The 10,087-nt window shown below is 36.8% G+C and overlaps 1 protein-coding gene across 1 annotated transcript; it reads left to right on the forward strand.

Moving 5' to 3' along the window:
* The first annotated feature begins 2,637 nt into the window (after positions 1-2,637).
* LOC147406384 (homeobox-leucine zipper protein HDG11-like) lies at positions 2,638-8,038 on the forward strand. The gene is made up of 10 exons (XM_086434390.1): positions 2,638-3,215; positions 3,846-3,963; positions 4,085-4,273; positions 4,363-4,827; positions 4,916-5,017; positions 5,110-5,319; positions 5,398-5,578; positions 5,670-5,938; positions 6,050-6,139; positions 7,069-8,038. The coding sequence occupies exons 1-10, from the start codon at positions 3,100-3,102 to the stop codon at positions 7,450-7,452; spliced, it is 2,124 nt and encodes a 707-aa protein (XP_086290516.1). The 5' UTR covers positions 2,638-3,099; the 3' UTR covers positions 7,453-8,038.
* The last annotated feature ends 2,049 nt before the right edge of the window (positions 8,039-10,087 follow it).

The following is a 10,087-nucleotide window of genomic DNA, read 5'->3' on the forward strand; positions in this document are numbered from 1 at the left end:
GTACTATCGGTGATATTGTCGGTGGCACCAATGGAGTTGGCAATGGCATTCACAACATCCATACTATGGTACTATCAGAATCAGTGTTCTGCCATCGATACTGCTTTGGATTGTCATTTCTGGAGTTGCTAGCAATGGCACTACTAGCTTGTTACCGACAAAAAATTCTTGTGAATTTTCTAATTTACTTTGGGTGGGTCTTTGATTGGGTGAATGATTTGCCAAAAAATTTCAACCAAGGGACATCTAAGTGTGTGGAAAATGGTCTGAGTGGTCCATATAGTGATTAGGTTAGTGCATCATGTGGTCATTCTATGCTATCGAGGTGCTTGAGGTTGAGCGTTGATGCTAACCTCAAACAGTTCGACACACAAAGACCATTTTATCGAGGTGCTTGAGGTTGAGCCTTCATGAGTCTTCCACTGAACCAGTCCGACACACAACTCGGTCTCGGGATTGAGAAAAAAGTGAAACTAACAATCCATCCCTTTATAAATTATGAGACAAAACCTAACCTAGACCAATGAATTGGAAAACATTCCCAGAACAACCACACTTACATCCATGGTATAAATCTTTTAAAATGATTTACAAATAGAGAAAGATAGTAAAGTTAAACGGTGCTTGTGATGTGCAGGCATTGTACGTGTTGACAATACTCTACTATACCTTCACTTAAAGGGGTAAAATAGGAAATATAGTAAAGTTAGAAGGGGTATTAGTGAAGGTAAGGGGGAGTAATAGAAAGACAAAAAAGTTGAAGGGAGGAGAAGAAAAAGAAAGGTAATAAAGTGGGGTTGTGAGGACCCTGCTGTTTTGTTTCAATCTTTATACCCAACAAAATTATAGTTGAGTGGGGTCCACCGTTGTGTTTTAAAATATTAATTAAGTGAATTTTGTAGATAACACAATAAAATTATATTTTTGTAATTTTAGAAAGTTAAAAACTAATTAACGTGATTCTCGAAGCTTTGGGATTGTAATTTTATTTATTTTGACAAAAATGACCTTTATAATCATAAAGTTAAAAGCAAGTGTGGGGGCATTTTTGGTCTTCCAAATTTTGGTGTCAAATCATTTTACTCATCATTTTCTCATTATAATGATAAAGATAAAGACTAGTAGGTGGCATGTGCATTTGCACATGATTTACAAAATATGGTATTCTTGTAAAGGTATAAATGCCTTAATTTGATTATTTTAGAAATTTCATAAATATATATTGGTGTATCGCTTCAATTTCGCCTTAGAATGATCCATCTCCTATTTAGAGGACCTTTCTTATCGGTGATTTGAATGATATTGAAGAAGTCACTACTATTCATTGGATTCAAGGGTGTGAATAGTCACCTGAAAAAATGGCTCTCATTTGGATTATTGAATTAGATTTGCCCCTCCATGTTTGGTTAATATTAAATATACCCCTAGTGTTTTCAAAGTGTTGATCTATGTTTTATCCAAAAGACTAATGTAAAAAGACCCAAAATGTCTTTGTTTTCAACCTCTAGCCATTTTTTTTATAACCGAGTATCCTTGTAGACAACGGACCGAGGTGTATATGGGCTCTGCCCAATCCACAGACCATGGTCTTGTCCAATGACTAGTCTCGGCGCACAGGCAACACCCACACATCACATGCACTGGGTAAATGAGGGTGAGCCCTCACAGGTGGCCTTAAGGAATCATTGCTCATATTGACTATCGATCTCACAACCTACAAACTTTCACCTCTTATTATAAATTATTTTTAACTATTCATCCTCATCTTCAATCCACTATTTAACCTCATCTTAACTTCTTATAAAAAATCATTGATTTTTCTACCTAAAATCAATCATTATCTTCTAATTCCCTGAAAATCCATATTGTTTTCGTGTTTTTTAGGTTAAGTTAGTCATAATTTTCAAATTGAAGATGATAGTAGAAGATTTTACCCAAGAGGTGGAACATAACCGATTTTATAAAAATCCGTCCTTGTACTTCTCCAAAAATCCCATCTTGTTATTGTTTATTGAGTTTGAAGGTCAAACAAAATAAAATCTTTAGGTAGTAGACTAAAGGAAAAACCTAAAACCTCGAATGGTTGGCTCAATGGCAATTTTGAATCCAATAAGCGACGAGAGTCCGTAGGTTGTGTCTGATACCCAATATGAGTAGTGACCCGTGAGGGCATATACCTCACATACCTGGTGCGTGTGATGTGTAGGTGTTGCACATGCCCGGGGGAGGGATATATGCCTCGGTCCAGGTCCTAACTCACCCGGTCCCACTAGTCAGTTGTAAGTTCGGATACCTCGTTAATAGAACAAAAAAAAAAAAAAAAACCTAAATTTTTTACATATTTGCACGTAAAATCAAGGGGTTTTCTATTAGAGGTTGAAGATGATGGCATACACGCCATTTAATTTACTCTCCAAGAGAAGACCTAAGTCAAGGGGGCATCTCTAATATTAAATAAATTGCATGGAGGCATGTCTAAATCACCCAAAAAATAATGGATTTGACTTTTATAACCATCGATAATTATACATAATGATGTGATAAAATAAGACATTAAGGGTATTTTAGTCATTTAAAGTGTGGGTAACATATATCGGTCGGAAAAAAAGAGTATCTCTGGTATCTCTGAAAATCCACGACTACATGCGTGTCATATTAAAGGCTCGAAGCTGTATCCCCGCCTTGAAGTCTGCGCGTACCAAAGCAAATAAATTTCAAAGAGAGAGAGCGAAGAAAAAACTGTGCTTTAAATCCGTCGGTTACCTCTCTTACATATGTCTTCGAATACCATGCGAGCACATTAATTTTTTTTTTATTCTCTCTCTTTAATTCAGTATCTCTCACTCCCCTCAATTCATGGCGTCGATATCTCTAATTTACTGTCCGTTTCTTCTTTCCTAATGGAATGGGTTTAAAGCTAATAAACAATGCAACAGTCACAGATGAATATGAGAAAGAACAACAACAACAACCCACTCTTTCATTTTATGATGACGAGGTTGATATGTTCTTAAGAGGAGCAGAATCAGAAGAACAAGAGCTTTACAACAACAACTTCAAGAACGTTGGCTTGTGTTGGTGACTTTAAAAGAAAAAAATATGGATTCTATGAGTGGGGGTGGTGGGTCAGGGGAGGATCAAGATGTATCTGATCCTCAGAGGAGGAAGAAGCGTTACCATCGACATACAGCTCGTCAGATTCAAGAGCTTGAAAGGTTAGAAAAAATCCTTCATGGGTTCTCTTTCTTCAATCTCTAGCTTTGTTACTGGAAATATGAATTTTTTTTTTTTTTTTTTTTTTTGGGGTTTAAGTTTAATGAAGGAAAAAAAAATCGTACTTTCAGTTAATTTGAAACGGATTTTGTCTTTTTATTTATTTATTTATGATAATGGATATGTTGGGGTTATGGGGTTTTGGAGTCAGAAAAAGTCCTCCATGGGTTAGGGTTTAAGTTAAAATGAACAAATAAACACTTTTAGTTAATTTGAAATGATTTTCATCTTTTTTAGGATAATGGGTATGTTGGATTATGGGGTTTTGGAGTGGGAAAAACTCCTCCATGGGCGGTTGTTGTTGGGGTTTAAGTTAAATGAACAATTTTTAGTTAATTTGAATGGTTTTCATCTTTTTGTTGATAATGGGCATGTTAGATTATGGGGTTTTGGAGTCAGACAAAGTTCTCCATGGGGTATCTTTCTTAACTTGTTTTATAGATTCTTTTTTTCTTTGTTATTTTTGTTGTTGTTTTTGTTAAGTTAAATGAACAAATAAACGAATTTTTTGTTAATTTGAAATGGTTTTCATCTTTTTGATGGTACTGGGATGTTGGATTATGGGATTGAAGGATGTTCAAGGAGTGCCCTCACCCAGATGAGAAGCAAAGGATGCAATTAAGCAGAGATTTGGCACTGGAGCCTCGACAAATTAAGTTCTGGTTTCAAAACAGGAGAACCCAAATGAAGGTAATCTCTTCTAGTAGTCTTCTTCTTTTTGTTTTATTATAGACAGATAAGGGAGTATTGTTGCTTTCTTTTCTCACCCCCTCCCCTTTTCTCCTACGTAATATTACTTCATATGCTTCAGACCCAACATGAACGCGCGGATAACTCCGCGCTTCGAGCTGAGAATGATAGGATTCGAACTGAGAACATAGCAATTAGAGAGGCACTAAAGAAGGTGATCTGCCCATCTTGTGGGGGACCGCCCGTTGGCGAAGACATGTACTTTGACGAAGAGAAACTGCGAATGGAGAATGCTAGATTGAAAGAAGAGGTTGGTTTTTGCTAAACAAACCCACTAGTTCTTTCTTTGGGACCCACCTTGTATCTTGTTTGATTTATTTTTCTTGTTAAATTTTGCAGCTTAACCGAGTGTCCGGCGTTGCTGCCAAATACATAGGAAGACCAATTTCACTACTCCCTCCTGTTCAACCTAGTCATGTTTCTTCTTCTTTGGAATTATCTATGGGGAGTTTTGGGGGTCAAGGGATCGGAGGGCCTTCCCTCGATCTTGATCTTCTTCCCGGAAGTTCTTCTATACCCACAATGCCATTTCAGACAATGGGCGTCTCAGAAATCGATAAATCAATCATGGCAGAGTCCGCTGCCAATGCCTTGGATGAATTGATCAAGATTTTGAAGACAGATGAGCCCTTATGGATAAAGTCTGCAATGTACGGGAGAGATGTTCTTAATCTCGAAAGCTACGAGAGGATGTTCCCAAGGACTAACCACTTAAAAAATCCCAATGTTGGAATTGAGGCATCAAGAGATTCGGCTCTTGTTATTATGAATGCATTGGCGTTGGTTGACATGTTTATGGATTCCGTGAGCTCCATTCTTCAATGATGTTATTACCCTATTTGTGTCTCTAGAGACTTCTTATTTATCTGAATGAGGACTGATTTGAGTGCAGAACAAATGGGCGGAGCTGCTTCCTACGATAGTCTCAAAGGCTAGAACGATTGAAGTACTAGCGTCTGGCATGGCGGGAAGTCGGAGTGGATCCTTACAACTGGTAATTTATCGACATAGTTCCGTTTCTTTGTTTAATATGAGATGTTAGTTGTTAGTTTGATAGAATTTTTCTGATCAAAAGGGTCAGTGCAGATGTACGAGGAATTGCAGGTGCTTTCGCCTCTAGTGCCAACTCGAGAATTCTACTTCCTTCGTTACTGTCAGCAAATAGAGCAAGGATTGTGGGCAATAGCCGACGTGTCCTTTGATTTCTCCCGAGAGAATCAATTAATCTCTACTTCTCACTCTCGAAGGTTTCCTTCTGGATGCTTGGTTCAAGACATGCCCAATGGGTACTCTAAGGTGATTAAACGGTTGGTTCTCTCCCATTGATTTCATTTACGAAATAAGCTTCCTAACTTATGGTGAAATACTTGATAGGTGACTTGGTTAGAGCATGTTGAAGTAGAAGAGAAGACTCCATCTCATCAGCTATATAGAGATCTTGTTAACAGTGGTAAGGCGTTTGGGGCTGCACGATGGCTTGCTACTCTTCAGAGGATGTGTGAGAGAATTGCTTGTCTAATGGTCTCCACAACTTCTACACGAGACCTTGGAGGAGGTACCATATAACATATACTTGTTTTGATTTCTAATCACCTTTCAAACAACTTCTTTTTAAAGTTTGTGTTGTTTTGATGATGGATGTCTAGTTATTCCCTTACCCGACGGTAGGCGAAGCATGATGAAGCTTTCACAAAGGATGATTAATAATTTTTGTTCGAGCTTAAGTACATCGAGTGGCCAAAGATGGACTACATTGTCGGGTTTGAATGATGCGGGTGTCCGAGTTACTATTCAAAAGAGCACAAATCCTGGTCAGGCTAATAGTGTGGTTCTCAGTGCAGCGACATCACTATGGCTCCCTGTATCTTCACAGAATGTATTTAATTTCTTCCAGGATGAGAGGACTCGACCTCAGGTATATTAAGCAAACAATCTTTTTCTTGGATCAATTTTATATAGCCTGTCAAATCAGACAAAGTTGATTTGAAATGAAACTGTAAAAATTTCTCTTTTGTATTTTTATTAGTGGGATGTTCTCTCCAATGGTAATCCGGTGCAAGAGGTTGCTCATATTGCAAATGGATCACATCCAGGCAACTGTATATCAGTTCTTCGGGTAAGCCTCCCCCCCCCCCCCCCCCCCACCCACCCACGCCACACACACACACTCAAAAAAAGAATTTTAAAAATAAAAAAAATTAAAGTTTTCATTAGCCTCGACGGTTTGCTAGTTCTTCATGTACTAGTTGGAAACCTTGCAAAAAAATCCCCTAGAATTGGTTGGGGAAAAAAGGGTCGACTCAAGAGAGCGAGCCAAGAAGGGTAGCTTTAGCTTTTTTATGATAGAAATCTTGAATCTAGTTTGTGATTGAAATATATATGTGTAGGGTTGGGATCAGGAGAGACAACCTTATTTTGACGACCATTGTCCTATTTGGGTTACAAGTTTTGGAATAGGTTGATTTTTTGTGAAGATCTCTATGGTGAGAAGAGCGTCATCACAAAAAATCGACCCATTCTAAAACTACTAACCCCATCAAAAGTGGTTTACAAGTTGAAGAGTTGTGGACCTCAATTCATACCATTAACTTGTAAACTAATTTTCATGGGGTTGGAAGTTTTGGAATGGGCTGATTTTTTGTGAGGATTTATGGTGAGAAGATCATCCTCACAAAACCATTAACCCATTCCGAAATTTGTAACCCATGTTGGTCAATGGCTGTCAAAATAAGGTTGTCTCCTAATCCCAACCCATATATAATTGTAATTCGTTTTAGGATTACAGGATAATGAAATCAAATGGGGAAACTTGGGTTTCAAGCTTCTGGAAGTTTGAGAGAGGTATTGGGAGAAATCCCAAGCATGACTTTCTTTTTTCAAATGTTCGTGAATCGTTGCTTGTGTAATTGTCTTCTATTCCATTGGCGATACACAGTTGTTTCATTTTTTTTTTTTTCTCTCTCTCACCTCATCTGTTGACGTAGGCATTGCTAAACCTCGTAAATCTTAGTGTTTTTCATGGTTTGATCGCCTTTTCCTTGACAGGCTTTCAATGCGAGCAATACCAACATGTTGATACTTCAAGAGAGCTGCATAGACTCGTCGGGATCACTCATTGTCTATGCTCCAGTTGATCTACCTTCTATCAACATGGCAATGAGCGGAGAAGACCCTTCATACATACCCTTACTCCCATCCGGTTTCGCTATCTCCCCAGACGGACGACCCGACCAAGGAGGCGCATCAACAAGTTCAAGTTCATCAAATATTAGTAGTTCGGGTGGTTCACTAATTACGGTGGTGTTTCAAATACTTGTGAGTAGTTCACCGTCCGCAAAACTGAACCTCGAATCGGTGAATACAGTTAACAATCTTATCAGCACAACTGTCCACCAAATAAAAGCTGCCTTGAATTGCCAAGGTTCCTAATAAATTTTCAGCTCTCTCTTAAACAACAATGGTTCTTAAATATAGAAGATCAGAACAAGTTAAGAGGCTATTGTTGGGTGGCATTCAATTGGAAGAAATGGTTCTCTAAATGGTTTGGTTGATATTGAATGCTCTTCCTCAAGAGCTGAAGCTTCACAACAGACTACAAACAACTCTTCAAATTTTTTACAAGACATTTGTTCCATTTTTACCCTTGAAAGAAAGGGAGTCAAGAACGCACCATACCCACCCAATCTTTCTTTGATTCACACCCAACACAACAAAGGTAATGGTTCGGGTATTGACTTCTTCAGACTTTGTTTTATTTTATGGTTGACAATTAATTTTTCTTTTGTTTTTTTTGGTTGCTGTTGTTCGTTATATCTGGATTGTATTCATCAAGATCAACTAGGGCTGTCGACTTATCGGATCAGACCCAAAATCCATTCTGTTCTAATTTGATCACTATGGGTATGGATAAAGGTTTTTGGTTCCTATAAGGACCTGATCCGAAAGCTTATTGGATCCATTTTGGATCAACCATCTCATATGTTTAAATATATGATTGATATACATTTATGTTTTATTATATTTTATTTAGATCAATAATGAATATTATATTTTATGTATATTTTTATTTAATTTAATAATTGGGTATGATTAGGATTGATAGAAAAAAAAATATATTGGGTTTTTGAATTGGATTGTATCCGGAACAATATATAGAACATCGGATTAGTTAAGGACTTAAAAATGATAGATCCGAGTTGGGTCAGGATTAGGTTTGGGTCTAATAAATGATTCTTATCAGATAGGGGACCAAATTTGATTCCAAACAGATTTTTTCTCGATCCATTGACACTGTTAAGATCTACCATGTCTCGGTGGATTAAGTACGGCAGCAACCTGGGCAGGCTGGCCCGAATTCAGTCTGGGCTCAACCCAATTGATGGGTGAGCCTGGGCTGAGTTACGTGGACCTGACCTCAATTTGGGCTGAGCTCAGGTTGAGGGATCAAGCAACCCGACTCGATCCAAATCTGATGTCTATATAATAATATACAAATATTTTTATAGTATATATATTATATATTTTAACTTTTTTATTCCATCTTATTATCATGACTTGTGGATGATTGGATAGTATTATTGTGGACTTTGATTGGGTATGGTTTATCTAAATATTCTCCCAATGATGGATTTGGAGGTTGCATGAAATTTTATTTTCTACTGGTTAGGGTTTTTTTTTTTTTTTTTGTGATAATTTTTTAATAGATAAAATTTATTTATTGATTAAAAGAAAATTATGAATATTCAACGAGCTAACCTGTCCATCTTTCCCAAAATTACTCGGGCTAACCTGAGTTCAACTTGATTTTAGAAGATCAAGATTGTGTTGAGGTTGGGTTAATAAGCTCAAGCCCAACGTACAACTTGAGTTGAGTTCGGGTTGAAGGTTCTACAACTTGGGTTGAGCTTGGGTATACCCTTCACCCGCCTTTTTGCCGGCTATAAGGTTGATCAGCTATTACATGAGAAAGCATATAAATTATAGGCTGATTTAGACATGCCCCTCCGCCTTTTTATGAATATTTGAGATACCCCTGTTTTCAAACTAATGACATGCACTTTGACCATCTATTTTTATATATCTATGTAGAATTACCTAAATGCCTTCTTCAACTTGTGTAGTGCCCCACCTCCCCTTCCCTCTCTATTTCTTCTAAAAACCAATCATCTTCGAGTTCTTCTAACTAATTTATTTTTAAGCTATTCAGCCTCATTTTTAGTCCATCGTTTTCAATCTTGCATCTTAATCCTTTGTGCAAAATTCTTGATTTTTATATCCCAAATTCCATGTTCTTCTATCTACTTTTTCAAAAATCCTAACTTAATTTTGAGGGTTGAAGGTTAAAGTAGAGAAAATCATCAAGTCGAGGAGGATGATAAAAAAATTTAGTCAAGAAATTGAAGATGAATGCTTTCGGGAAGGAAAATCAAGGTTTTTTTGGCTATACATTGAAGACAAGGTATTCAATTAGCACCAAGGTTAAGGTGGCATGTCATCCATTTGAAAACATAAGAGTATCTCAAAAACGCGATCAGGTACCATGTTTATGTAAAATACAAAATTTTATGAAATCACCAATAAAATTTGAAAAAAAAGATTTTTTCCACTGTTGGATTTAAATTCTAAATTTGGGAATTTAGTGGTCATCCATTTTCAAACTCAAGATATGAAACTAACAAATTGCTTTTTGTAAATAAAAATTTAAAAGTCAATCTAGACTACAATATCTAGAGGGTTGGGGTGTTCCTATCAGCACACGCATTTTCTTCGAGGTTAAGGAGGTAAAAAAGGAAAGACGATAAAATTGACGGGTATTATTGAAAAGTAGAGAAAGAGGAAAAACAAAAAGTTGGCAGGATATTATTGAGAAGGGGAGATAAGAGGAGACAATGTATGAAATTAAATGGTTATTATTGGAAAGGGGTAGAAAATGATAGTTAATAAGTTGGAGTATTCTTGAAAATGGGAGAAGAGAAAAGACAATAAAATTAAAAGTTTTTATCGAGATTCATGGTGAAATTAAATCCCAACTACTCTGTAGAAAAATTTATTTATTATATCATAA

This window comes from Akebia trifoliata, chromosome 3, assembly GCF_017979445.1.
Source record: "Akebia trifoliata isolate Shusen 1 chromosome 3, ASM1797944v1, whole genome shotgun sequence".
Lineage (NCBI taxonomy): Eukaryota > Viridiplantae > Streptophyta > Magnoliopsida > Ranunculales > Lardizabalaceae > Akebia > Akebia trifoliata.